The 14,750-nt window shown below is 42.2% G+C and overlaps 1 protein-coding gene across 3 annotated transcripts in view; it reads left to right on the top strand.

The window, feature by feature from the left end:
- TRIM25 (tripartite motif containing 25) overlaps positions 1-14,302 on the top strand; it is a 461,778-nt gene extending 447,476 nt beyond the window's left edge. For all 3 annotated transcript variants that reach the window (XM_086930876.1, XM_086930874.1, XM_086930875.1), the window contains one exon: positions 12,440-14,302. In XM_086930876.1, coding sequence (XP_086787002.1) covers positions 12,440-12,969 — 530 coding nt within the window. In that variant the 3' untranslated portion in view covers positions 12,970-14,302. The remainder of the gene's footprint in view (positions 1-12,439) is intronic.
- Positions 14,303-14,750: the final 448 nt, after the last annotated feature.

The following is a 14,750-nucleotide window of genomic DNA, read 5'->3' as shown; positions in this document are numbered from 1 at the left end:
GCATAAAACCATTGAAATTCCATATATAGTTAGATGCGCTAACTATATATCGCGCACCCGCAATCCACTGCTGATGATGTCACATATTACATCATTCATGACATGGTCAGTGACATCACTGATGACATCACTGATGACAACTCAAATGACATCACTGATGACATCTCAAATGAAATCACTGATGACAACTCAAATGACATCATTGACAACATCACAGATGACATCATTCATGTGTTAATACGATGAACCTCTACAGACTCTGATATATCCTTAGATACACTCAGTGAAAACAGACACTCACAGACTGTCACTCATCCATGGAGTTACTCATACACCTAGACAGTCATGCAAAGAATCAAACACACCTCCAATTCCTCAACTATACAGTTATACACACCTTACTTATTGAAACATATTCTAACACATATTTACTCTCTTATACAATCCTTGATACATGTTCACAATGATCCATACAGCCACTCACACATTCACTGGCTCTTATGCACAGTTATTTATATATGTTAACTCTCACATGTACTGTGTTTTACATATGTACTTACTTTGACATGTAGCACTTTTGAAACCATACATCTAGTGAATCAACTGCTTACACATCTATGCACAGAGTCACACACCTCCCAGCCACCCACACACATACTCAGTCTCCCATACAAATACTTGAGCAACCAATCAATAACCCATATAGTTATTCATATAGCTACTGATCAACACATGCAGCAGTTTACAGAACAACAGATATAATGATGCACAAATTAATACAGTTTAATCACTAACCCATGCACTCAGTGAGACACATTTAATCACTCCCTCATACAATCAGTCATGCACCTACTAAATCCTTCATCCAGACATTTATACATCCACTCATTCTTCAATATGTAAGACATATTTTAACTTTACAGAAACATACAGTCACTGGATGTTGTCATCAGTGATGTCATCAGTGATGTCATTTGAGTTGTCATCAGTGATGTCATCAGTGATGTCACTGACCATGTCATGAATGATGTAATATGTGACATCATCAGCAGTGGATTGCGGGTGCGCGATATATAGTTAGCGCATCTAACTATATATGGAATTTCAATGGTTTTATGCGAGTAAAATAAGGTTTTGTAAATGCAAATCCCTAACTATATATGGCCTAAAACCAATGGTTTTTTCATTGAATTTTCAAGGTTTTGTAAATGCAAATTCCTAACTATATATCGATATAACCTATGGTTTTTTCAGTGAATATATATATATATATATATATATATATATATATATATATATATATATATATTCACTGAAAAAACCATAGGTTATAGACCATATATAGTTAGGGATTTGCATTTACAAAACCTTATTTTACTCGCATAAAACCATTGAAATTCCATATATAGTTAGATGCGCTAACTATATATCGCGCACCCGCAATCCACTGCTGATGATGTCACATATTACATCATTCATGACATGGTCAGTGACATCACTGATGACATCACTGATGACAACTCAAATGACATCACTGATGACATCTCAAATGAAATCACTGATGACAACTCAAATGACATCATTGACAACATCACAGATGACATCATTCATGTGTTAATACGATGAACCTCTACAGACTCTGATATATCCTTAGATACACTCAGTGAAAACAGACACTCACAGACTGTCACTCATCCATGGAGTTACTCATACACCTAGACAGTCATGCAAAGAATCAAACACACCTCCAATTCCTCAACTATACAGTTATACACACCTTACTTATTGAAACATATTCTAACACATATTTACTCTCTTATACAATCCTTGATACATGTTCACAATGATCCATACAGCCACTCACACATTCACTGGCTCTTATGCACAGTTATTTATATATGTTAACTCTCACATGTACTGTGTTTTACATATGTACTTACTTTGACATGTAGCACTTTTGAAACCATACATCTAGTGAATCAACTGCTTACACATCTATGCACAGAGTCACACACCTCCCAGCCACCCACACACATACTCAGTCTCCCATACAAATACTTGAGCAACCAATCAATAACCCATATAGTTATTCATATAGCTACTGATCAACACATGCAGCAGTTTACAGAACAACAGATATAATGATGCACAAATTAATACAGTTTAATCACTAACCCATGCACTCAGTGAGACACATTTAATCACTCCCTCATACAATCAGTCATGCACCTACTAAATCCTTCATCCAGACATTTATACATCCACTCATTCTTCAATATGTAAGACATATTTTAACTTTACAGAAACATACAGTCACTGGATGTTGTCATCAGTGATGTCATCAGTGATGTCATTTGAGTTGTCATCAGTGATGTCATCAGTGATGTCACTGACCATGTCATGAATGATGTAATATGTGACATCATCAGCAGTGGATTGCGGGTGCGCGATATATAGTTAGCGCATCTAACTATATATGGAATTTCAATGGTTTTATGCGAGTAAAATAAGGTTTTGTAAATGCAAATCCCTAACTATATATGGCCTAAAACCAATGGTTTTTTCATTGAATTTTCAAGGTTTTGTAAATGCAAATTCCTAACTATATATCGATATAACCTATGGTTTTTTCAGTGAATATATATATATATATATATATATATATATATATATATATATATATATATATATATATATATATATATATTCACTGAAAAAACCATAGGTTATAGACCATATATAGTTAGGGATTAGCATTTAAAAAACCTTATTTTATTTGCACAAAACCATTGAAATTCCATATATAGTTAGTTGCACTAACTATATATCGCGGACCCGCAATCCACTGCTAATGATGTCACATATTACATCATTCATGACATGGTCAGTGACATTACTGATGACATCACTGATGACATCTCAAATGACATCACTGATGACATCACTGATGACATCACTGATGACAACACCCAGTGACTGTATGTTTCTGTAAAGTTAAAATATGTCTTACATATTGAAGAATGAGTGGATGTATAAGTGTCTGGATGAAGGATTTAGTAGGTGCATGACTGACTGTATGAGAGAATGATTAAATGTGTCTCACTGAGTGTATGGGTTAGTGATTAAAGTGTCTTAATTTGGCAATCATTATTTATGTTGTTCTGTAAACTGCTGCATGTTTAAATCAGTAGCTATATCAGTAACTATATGGGTTATTGAATGGTTGCCCAAGTATTTGTATGGGAGACTGAGTATGTGTGTGGGTGGCTGGGAGGTGTATAACTCTGTGCATAGATGTGTGAGCAGTTGATTCCCTAGGTGTATGGGTTCAAAAGTGCATGTAGAAACAGCTGTATGGACAGTTGACTGTGTGCATGAGTATATTGGTGAGTGAATGGATATCTCAGTGCTACATGTCAAAGTAAGTACATATGTAAAACACACTCCATGTGAGAGTTGACATATATAAATAACTGAACATAAGAGCCAGTGAATGTGTGAGTGGCTGTATGAATCATTGTGAACTTGTATCAAGGATTGTATAAGAGAGTAAATATGTGTTACTATATGTTTGAATAAGTAAGGTGTGTATAACTGTATAGTTGAGGAAATGGAGATGTGATTGATTCTTTCCATGACTGACTAGGTGTGTGAGTAACTCCATGGATGTGTGACAGTCTGTGAGTGCCTGTTTACACTGAGTGTATCTAAGGTTATATTAGAGTCTGAAGATGTATTATCACATAAATGATATCATCAGTGATGTAATCAGTAATGTCAAATGAGATGTCAGTGATGTCATCAGTGATGTCATTTGAGATGTCATCAGTGATGTCATCAGTGATGTCATTTGAGATGTCATCAGTGATGTCATCAGTGATGTCACTGACCATGTCATGAATGATGTAATATGTGACATCATTAGCAGTGGATTGCGGGTCCGCGATATATAGTTAGTGCAACTAACTATATATGGAATTTCAATGGTTTTGTGCAAATAAAATAAGGTTTTTTAAATGCTAATCCCTATCTATATATGGTCTATAACCTATGGTTTTTTCAGTGAATTTTCAAGGTTTTGTAAATGCAAATTCCTAACTATATATGGTCTATAACCTATGGTTTTTTCTGTGAATTTCATTGGTTTTTTAAAAGCTAATATCTATAGCTGTAAAATATATTCTTTATTAAGTGACGTATCACGTAGCCCGTGAGACGCCTCATGATGCATCGCATAACCGTGATGTATCGTCTCTGCAGCGCAAACCAAACCCAAAACGTAAGCGCGCCAGAACACGCTTAAAGATATATATATATTTTTTTAACCTTAATTAGACAAAATCCACACGTGCACATATCACAATCGTTCAAAAAACACAATATGTCGGACTCCCGTTACGCTGCCGGTTAGCTGCCCGGTTAACGTACCAGGAAGCACCTTTACCGCAAAAAATCTCAATTTTTTTTTCTTTTGCCCCGCAGGGAACTTTAATAGCCCCCTCATCAATCCTAGGAGTTCAGGAGGGGTCTGCCTTACCCCTTTCATTCATTTACACCTTTTTTTTTCCGCCTCTTGTCTCTCGATCCCACAGAGAGACAAGATGGCGGCCGCTCCAGACTGTTTACAATGATAACAGCCAATCAGCTTCTCCTCAGACTCCTGTTACACTGCCGGTTAGCTTCCCGGTTAGCTGCCCGGTTAGCTGCCCGGTTCGCGTACCAACACGCGTCTCTACTGCGAAAAAATCGTTTTTTTTCTTTTTTTTTTTTTTTTGGCCCCGCGTGGCTTTATAATATCCCCCTCATCAATCCTATGGGGTCAGAAGGGGTCTACCTTGCCCTCTTTCCTTCATTTCCCTCTTTGTTTTGGTCTCCTCTTGTCTCTCGATCCTACCGAGAGACAAGATGGCGGCCGCTCCGGACTGTTTACAATGTTGACAGCCAATCAGCTACTCCTCAGACTCCCGTTACACTGCCGGTTAGCTTCCCGGTTAGCTGCCCGGTTAGCTGCCCGGTTCGCGTACCAAGACGCGTCTCTACGGCGAAAAAATCTGAATTTTTTTTTTTTTTTTGGGGCCCCGCGTGGCTCTATAATATCCCCCTCATCAATCCTAGGGGGTCAGAAGGGGTCTACCTTGCCCCCTTTCCTTCATTTCCCCCTTTGTTTTGGCCTCCTCTTGTCTCTCGATCCTACCGAGAGACAAGATGGCGGCCGCTCCGGACTGTTTAGAATGTTGACAGACACCGGAGAGCCAATCAGCTTCGCTTCGCAAAGTTCCGATACGCGAAAAGTTCGCTAACCGGATCGCTGCCCGGAGCGCTGTTACAGATATATATCTTGATTTAAACGTTAATTTCTCAAAATCCACTGAAGCACATATATTGAGACCTAGCAAAGGCACATCGGGCTAACAGTCCCTACAATTTTGCCAAGTTTCGTGGAAATCCATTCAGCCGTTCGGGCTAAAAGTGAGTCCAACCGCCCTATGGAAATTAACATGGGAAAAACGTGTTTTGGGACCCCCCTTTTTTCTCGGCCCCCCCTTGACGAACCCCCCCCAAATTTCCAGGAGCTGCTCAGAAACAAAATGTGCCATTTTCCTGAAAATTTCAGCCGATTCCGTCCACAAACGCCAAAGTTATTAGACATAGAATTTTCAGAAATCCCATAGGGAAAAAATCCTAACTATATATACCTACTGGCGACCGCCAGTAGGTAATATATATATATATATATATATATATATATATATATATATATATATATATATATATATATATATATATATATATATATATATATATATATATTAGCAACTTTTCTCATGTAGGTGGAGATCTTTGCTGCAGAGGAGGCAATCTCCTTAAGAGAAAGAACACGGTAAATATCAATAAAAAATTTACATTATTTTACCACCAAAAATAAATGCAAAAAATGTAAACTACTTATCATTAACCCCGAACTAAAATATATATAAATATTTTTGTCCTATATAGCCCGAACTTGACCCAAGGGCATCAGAGCGATTTACATGAGCACCAGTTGCGTTACAGATTCATTCATTTTTTTGTTAGTAGCTCCTGACTGGCCGCAGGCAACCGTGGCTGGGGAACCAAGAGAACCTGCATTAACTCCCTTAAGGCAGGCAGGAAGCTCACCACTCCATTCTCAGGATACATCCTACAATAAATCTACTGGTTAAACCACTTCAGCTGGCCCCCTAAGTAAAGAGGGTCAAGGTCGGGTGCAGCTAGCCCACCCACCCTCCAACACAGAGCCCTGCGTTTTAGACAGAGCTGCTACCCTAGTCCTACATGCCCTCCATATTCGCTCCAAAAAAGACTCTCCAGTTCCCATAACATTCAGCGAGCCAAGAGCACCGGCACAGTGGAGAATAAACTGATAGTGATATCTCCCCCCAAAACATCTCCCGCGTAAGCACTAGCAGGTGTCCAAGGGACAGGAAATCCTCAATGACCTGCGTAGGAGATCTAAATGCAGGGGCATAGAGAGCATTTTGGTATTCCCAAAACGTTGTATTACGGCTATATATGGGCAAACCTGCATCTGACTGGAGCGCCATAAGTAAGGATTCCCTGATGCTCGGTTTTATTAAGCAAACACAAGGATATGATGGACGGAGCGCTGGAACTTTTCAGACACTCCCCCCCAGTCACAGATCAGGGTTGAATCCATCATCATTCTTTAGCTCACTTTTCTACCTCAGTTCAAACCCTGCTATATGCACATCAGTCTTGACTCTGTGCCTTATGGGGAAAAGTCCAGCCCGACTTGTTAAATGTTAAATGTTACAGGATTTCTAAAGCGCATGGCTGCCCGTGAGCGTCCCAGCGCTGAACAAGTACAGGTGGAATCACGAGGGAAAGCTTACGGGAACAGCCAAGTCTTCAGAGATTTTCGGAATGTCAGAATGTTGGGCTGTGCGTGGAGGTCAGAGTGGAGGGAGTTTCACAGTGTGGAGGCGTTATATGAAAAACGTCGACCTCCTGATCATGCTCTCTTGAGCTTAGGTGGCAGAGTTAGGTGGGCATTAGAGGATCGGAGGGGTCTGGAGGTGGTGTAGGGAGTCACTAGGTCTTTGAGGAACAGCGACTCTTGGTGTTGGTCAGAATCCTTGCGGCCGCATTCTGCACTACCTGTAATTTGGTTGTAACTTTCCGCGGTGCGCCAAGGTACAGTGCGTTTCCATAATCCAACCTTGACAAAATGAGGCCCTAGATCAGGAGTTTCCTTGATTGGAAAGGGAGCAGTGGTAGGATTTTCCGGGCGGAGCGCAGGAGTCCAAAGCAGACTCCGGCCGTTTTCCTTGCTTGGGTATGCATGGTGAGGTTTTGGTCTAACCATAGACCGAGACTTTTAATCTCAGATTTGGGAGTTGGGGGATTACCCATGCAAGGGGGCCAGAGAGAGTCTGGATGAAAATGGGACTGATTCCCCATCACCAGTATCTCGGTCTTGTCACTATTGAGCTTCAAGTGAGATCTGTCCATCCAGCTGACTATGTCTCTCAGGCAGGAGTAAAGGTCGATGGAGGGATTTTCCTGCTGAGTAAGAGAGACAACCAGCTGAGTGTCATCTGCATACATCAGGAGTTTGATCCCATGTGGGGTGACTATCTTTTCCAGGGGGGACATATATACGTTGAAGAGCGTGGGGCTCAAAGGCGAGCCCTGTGGCACTCCGCAACATATGGGGGTCTCTTTAGATGTGTAACTACCATCTATCACCTGGAATGAGCGGTCCTGAAGAAACGATTTCAGCCAAGACAGGGCGCTGCCTGTGATCCCAAGATCTCTAAGTCGCTGCGCCAGGATCTGGTGGTTGACCGTGTCGAAGGCCGCGCTCAGGTCCAGGAGGATCACTGCCACTGATCCTCCTGCATCGATGATCTTCCTGGCCTCCTCGACCACCGTTACCATCGCTGTTTCAGGACCCTGGCCCGGGCGAAAGCCTGTCTGTGAAGATTTGAGTAGCTCGTTTGATTCAAGGTAATTAGACAGCTGGGAATTGATGAATTTTTCTGTTATCTTGCTAATACACGGGAGGAGAGAGATCGGTCTGAAGTTGGATAGGTTGAGGGGATCTAAATTAGGTTTTTTAAGTAGGGCCCTAACCTTCGCCTTCTTCCAGCTAGGGGGTACCAATCTGTCTGCCAAAGAGGCATTGATCACGTTTACCATTGGTGCGAGAATGGTAGGTGCTTTCTGCTTTAAGATTTTAACTGGGGCGGGGTCCGACGGTGAGCCACTCTTAAGTGAATGGAGAATGGGGGACAGGGTGTCCGGGCTTATGGGAGTGAATGTGTCAAGTCCCGTGTTAAGGTTATTGACCTGTATTACGGACAACGATGAGAGGTCCATAGGGGAGAGAGGCGGAAGTTGCTGTAGAATATTTTGAATCTTTTGATCAAAGAACGTAGCCAACTTATCACAGTGGTTGTACGAGAGATCAATCGACCCTGTGGGTTCTGGTGTTTTTAAAAGTTGTTTTACGATTTGAAAAGTCTCCCTCGACGAGCAAGATGCTGCACTAATTTTCTTTTGGAAAAAAGCGGTTTGGGCATTTTTCAGGGCTTTTTTATAGTTAAGAATAGACAATCTATAATTCTTCTTGCTATTAGGGTCGAAGTCTTTCCGCCACACTCTTTCAGCCCTTTTACACTTGCTAAGCCAGGTCTTCCCTGAACTGGAAACAAGCATCCTGGGACCGGTTTCTGGGCAACACCCTTCATCAGCCAGGCTAGCTTGAATCCAGGGCAAAGTGAGCAAAGGACCCACGTCTGGGCATACCCTGCCAACTTATGGAGAACAAAGCACACAAAAGGAGATGATGTATGGAGTGCTGAAACTTTTCAGACACTGACCCCCAGTCACAGATATAGGTTGAATCCATCATAATTCTTTAGCTCACTTTGCCACCTCAGTTCAGACCCAGCTATATGCAATCAGTCTTGACTCAGTGCCTAATGGGAACAGTCCAGCCCAGACTGCCAAGCCAGGCACAGGGTCAAGACTGATTTGCATATAGCTGTGTCTGTGACTTGGGGTGAGTGTCTGAAAAGTTTCAGCGATCTGTCCTTCATCTTCTTGTGTTTGCTCAGTTTTATTAGCCACGCCAAAAGAAACGCCTGCTTTATCACATTCTGCATGCATCCGACTCGGATATTCCCTGTAATCAAAACAACAGAGTTTCTCAACTTGGGTTGCCAGCATCTCCCTAGCCTCAAGCAACGGATATTTAACTGCTGGATTTACTGGCCTCACCGTTCAAGATCCCGGAGCTTTTTTCCTGAGAGTCTACTTCACCCACCAGCGATGTAAGCACTCCTGCCACTTCGGCAATACAGCGACCCCCCAGATCACAGCCTTAAATGCATCCCACTCTATCAAAGGGGTCAAAGCAGTCCCCACATTGTCCTGAAAATAAGCACTAATGGCCTCACTTATGTTACTTTTAAGGATCTGATCATCTAGTGCCTCAACTTTCAACCTCTAAACTGGTATGCGAGGATGCTCACGCTCCCAATACGGAGAGACTGATACCGGATTATGATCCGAAACCATTCAACACACGTATTTAATGCTGTGGTCCACACTATGCACAAATGAGGAGCACAAAAATGTATCAAGCCTGACATGAAGCTCATGCAAACCTGAAAAAAAATTAGAAGTTCAAATCAAAATCAATGCAAATCAGGAAGTTGTGCAACACAGGATTCGAGCACCTCCAAGAATCCACAAGACCCTACTGCCATTGCCATGTTGTGAAAATACGAGCTGTGCTGGGCAACACGGAATCCCCCAAGGGTGGATGCAAACGATCCATTTCAGAATCCCCCACCCCAATATTATGAATTGAATCTGGAATGGTGCCCCCCGATCCAAATTAGGCACATAGATTCTGGCAATACCAAGATCATGGCCTTTCCACCTCTCAGACTGAACCACGTACCTGCCCTCAAATCAACAAGCTCAACTGTTTTGTGGAAGGGAACCTTGGGTCTCATCCATAACAGAACTCCCCTGGCAAAAGCTGACTATGATGTGACATACACCTAGCCTGCCATCTCATGTGCAAAGCCAAACCCTCATCCCTAGTAAGATGAGTCTCCTGGAGCAGGGCTATATGCATCCCCCGCCTCTTGAGATACAAGTACACTTTGTACCTTTTGGACATGCTACTAAGACCCCGGACACTCCAAGAGATTAAGTTGTACCTCATGGCAGAATGAGCAAGGGCGGAAACCACTGCAGCCCATCCAACAGTGATCCAGCCTACAACCCATATCAACCTAAAGCAGCAAATAGCGGCAACTTTCCCTAAAACCTAAAACCTTGAACAACTAACTCAACTCCTGTTCCCCAGTATCAGAAGAAAATGACTCCCATCCAAACCAGTTGGATACTTTCCAAGCACACTTGCATGCACAAAACCACAAAGGAAGGAGGGGGTGGAAAGGCTCCAACCCAGGTGAACACTTGCCTTGAAACACACCATCAGCCAGAAACAGACAGGATAACCACCTCCAAATTGAGCCCAATACGCACACACTTTACAAACACACCCACACTCTCCCAGACTAAAACAATTTCATCTGATGTGTCTGGTGTAATCTTAGGCACTGATTCTGCTGAGTTCCATAAAGAGACAGATGTTTGATCACAGTCCAAATCACTAAGATCCCTTTCATCTTGAACTGACGGAGCCGCAGATCCTCCACCATTCAAAGATTCCAAGACGTGCCGAACTTCAAAATGCATCTGCAACAGGGAAGTCGCGGCCCCATGAACATCCCAACACTCTTCTTAGGGCCTCTTCGGGTACGCTGACTTCTCCTTGGCTTGGCCTTCACTTTTTCAGAGATTGATGGTCCACCCCCTCCCAAACAGACTGTGGTGTCGTGAAAACTGTACCTCCTCGCCACTAGTCACCACATGGCGTACGTGATCCTAAGCTGTCGAAGGCACTTTTCGGCATCAGTGAAAGAGGCTCTCTGCTTTTGCACATCTTGTGTAAAATCAGAGAAGACCATGATTCTGTGATTCTCTACCATGAGGATTCTGCGACCCCTGTGAGGTGCAACTTCATCTATTGGACCATCCGGGGGCTTAGTAGCATCTCCAAAGAGTATAAGGTGTACTACTATCTTAAGAGGCGGGGTCGCACATAGCCCTGCTCCAGGACCCTTTAAAGTCTGGCCAACGCCAGGATATGATCACTGTCCTCATGATGCAAGGGCTTTCCTACTATTGGATTGGGATTCGCACCAGGCAAAGGAGGCTGTGAAGGCACGTGATGGCCACACTCCAAACCAAAATGTCAGAATAGGGGCACTCAGCCACACGCCTCTGATCGTCTCTTAACAGGCCTATGTCTGCTGACATGGAGTCATTTTTTAGCTTCAGAGGCTCCTTATAGGCAGCAATCGCATGGAGAACTGAATCCAGAGTGGGCACTGCGCTGTCCCCACAAGCCGTTATTTTGTCCTGCACACAGGAACCCACCTTCAGAGATGGGCCAGGCTCAAATGTCTCCCCCTTCTTGATGATTTTTCACATGCTTGACTCCCTGTCACTGAAATGAAAGCACTCTGCGAGGGTTCACATACCACAGTAGCCGTTGTGGCAGCTCAAGTATAAGGCACCACGTAGCAGCAGTAGCAGATCTGAATATAGGTTGAAGTCAAAGCACGGGCTGAAGACTGCAAAGGGGCCGTAATCATAGAAGCCCACCACCCGGGCATTCGCCAAAAAGGCTGGCATCCAGTGATGGGGCCCGCAGCAAATACATGCAACTTACTCTCCAGCCAACCACCATCCCGTGACCAGGGGGGCTTATTTGCCCTAATGAAAAATACTCAAGGTACCTGCAGCGCAACCAACCTCTCAGGAAGAGACAAATATAGCCTGGCGCAAGTCCCCTGCTCGAGCAGCCAATCCACTCATACACATACACACACACACACCCTTTATGTAGGTGCTCTTCCAAAAGGACAGACAGCCATCAACTGTCAGCAATTAGCCATCTTGTTAAGACCTTCTTCAAAATGATCATTGGCAAGGTCACTTCTGGACTTACACATAGCTGACTTAGTGTGTTTTGTTGTTATTAGTGGTCTTCTTCTTCCTTTACAAATTATGTATTCACACTGAAATCTGACGTATACAGCATTCTGATACTCTTGCGTCTATTTGATGGTAAATAATTCTATGACAAAAATAATTCTCTTCACCATCTTTTGGTGGTTTTGAAAGTGTTCTGAAGCTCTACTAGTGCTGTTTGATAATCCTGCATCAGATAAATATCTAACAAAAGAAAGCGACATCAATAGCTCAATGTCTTTTTTTACTGTATGCTTTCAACGTTTTAACTATTTGACACATTTAAGATGTACCCATTTTATTTCTGTCTCCTTAGTTGCAGAGAAACTCTCGCTGGATTTTAACACCGCACACAAAAGGATAGTTCTGACTGAAAGAAATACAAAAATGTCTGTCACGGATACTCCCCTGCACTACAGTGACAACCCTCAGCGTTTCACTCATTGTTCCCAAGTGTTGGGCTTTCAAGGTTTCTCTAGAGGCATCCACTATTGGGAAGTCGAAATAAAGAGCAGTAATTTCTGTGGGATTGGTGTCTCCTACAAAAGCATCGACCGGAGAGGTACCGAAAGCCGCCTTGGGAGAAATAAAGTGTCTTGGTGCATTGAGTGGTTTAATGCCAAACTTTCAGCATGGCACAATGATGTGGAAGAAATTCTTCACAATCCCAGCCCCGACAGAGTCGGTGTACTTCTTAACTGTGACAACGGTCAAGTGTCTTTTTTTTCTCATGCTAGCAAAACAACCCTCTTGTATAAATTCCAAGCCCAGTTCACTGAAGCGGTCTTTCCTGCTTTCTGGGTGTTTTCCAGTAACACCACTTTAGCACTGTGCCCACTGAAATAAATATGGACATATCATTAACAAGCAGTAAAAAATTATCAAAATTAGCTATCGGCATCTGTTAAATTTATCTCATGCATCCATATCTGAAAATGTCTTGTCTTAATTGAAATGAGCCCTCAACTTGTGGGTCATAGGAATCATGTGAAGCTGCATTTCAAGCACTTATTATGTGTTTATCACTGGTGTTTGACGCGTTTTTTTACTTTCATAGTATTTTATTAAGAAATTTTACACATACATTTAGTATCGCTTTCCCTTTGCAGGATAACATCATCTGGAAGAAACTTGGCCTGGTGAAATGTTGGTTTCCTTGTGATATTGGTCATGTAGATTTGGTCTCAAAGTCAATACTAGAGCTCTTCGAAAAGTGAAAAAAATACCTTTGCGTCCCGCCTCGATTAGGGAATGCAATAATCACCTGTGTAAAAGGCTTTATAAATTTTTTTACATGTACTTTTATATTCAGCTAAATGTGTACAGAGGCAGAATATTCAGCTGTGACCAAACCATTGTGATAGAGGGACATTCCTTGGGCACAATAATATGGTGTGCATTTCCTCCTGTACCAGTCTCCAAGGTAACTCAGCATGCCAAGCACTCCCTACAGAGATCAGTGTGCGCTCTCCAGGGCTTGGGAAGCGGATGGTTCTAGTCACTTTATCATGTTCTTGGAATCACTACATGCGAACCATTTAGTTGGGTAAAAAAAGCGCGGGTTGTTTACACCGCTAAGGGGCCATATATATTTGCTAAATATGCAGGTTTTGGTGAGTAAACATGTATACGGCTCAAGAGAACTAAGCAAAACTATTCGACCAAACCTGTAACCCCGTAGCACCGCAGCCCTGTCCGGCACTCGAATATCTGGCAATAACTAAACTGGAGGATCAAATGATCCCACCATTGGCTGGTGAAAGGAGAGTCAGATTCTTTGTTGCCTGTCAATTCTATGTAAGATTATTAGCAGAAAAAAATAAAAATAGTGTGTTGTTAATTGCAGAAGTCTTAATGATGATGGCCATGGTGTTCTTTTCATGTTACAGTAGACGTTCTCCATTGCAATTCCAGCCTTGCGGTGATTCTAATCATCATTTATTCCATACAGATTTCTACCTTGGAGGATGTTAGTTCCATTCGCTGCTGATTGCAGGCTACTGCCTGTGGGGACTTGAGTAATCTTTGTCTTTTGCAGAATTGTACTTGAATGTGCTTAATTGCATGTATATTTAATGTTAAGAAGGAGATTAAATGCATTCACCTCCATTATAAAATTATATAATGTTGTGGTAGTTAAAACTCGGTTTCAAATTAAAAAGGTGGTAGTAAACAGAAAGATTTGTTAACTGTGGATGTTTCCTTATGCGTGATAGGCATCTATTTATTAAATATTTACTTTCTTCACAGCTTCTTTCCAGGAACATTTAGAGCATAATTTGTCTGACCCACAAGTCTGTCAATGGTTAATCCAAGTAATTTCTATTGTTCATTTGTGTCATTCGCCCGGTGCTCAACTCTCTTTGTAGGTACTTCCGTTTTTGGCCAATGAAGAACTCTATTTGGAGGTGGTGAGGATCATTTCTTCCTGTTTGTAACATTGTATACAACGAAGAGAAATAGTGTTCTTTGCTTCTTAAGAACAATATTCGAGGTTACTGGACAACATTCTGTGCTTATTTCAAAACCTCCCTTGAGTGCACTGAAGATCCTTCTTTGCCCAGTGCTAAATTCTGCTTGAGAGAGTTTCAAAGCATGTCCTGGCTTTTTTTCCAGAGGCTAAGTCT

The sequence above is a fragment of the Lissotriton vulgaris genome, chromosome 7 (genome assembly GCF_964263255.1).
Source record: "Lissotriton vulgaris chromosome 7, aLisVul1.2, whole genome shotgun sequence".
In the NCBI taxonomy this organism is placed as follows: Eukaryota; Metazoa; Chordata; class Amphibia; order Caudata; family Salamandridae; genus Lissotriton; species Lissotriton vulgaris.
This window is presented reverse-complemented; position numbering and strand designations above follow the sequence as displayed.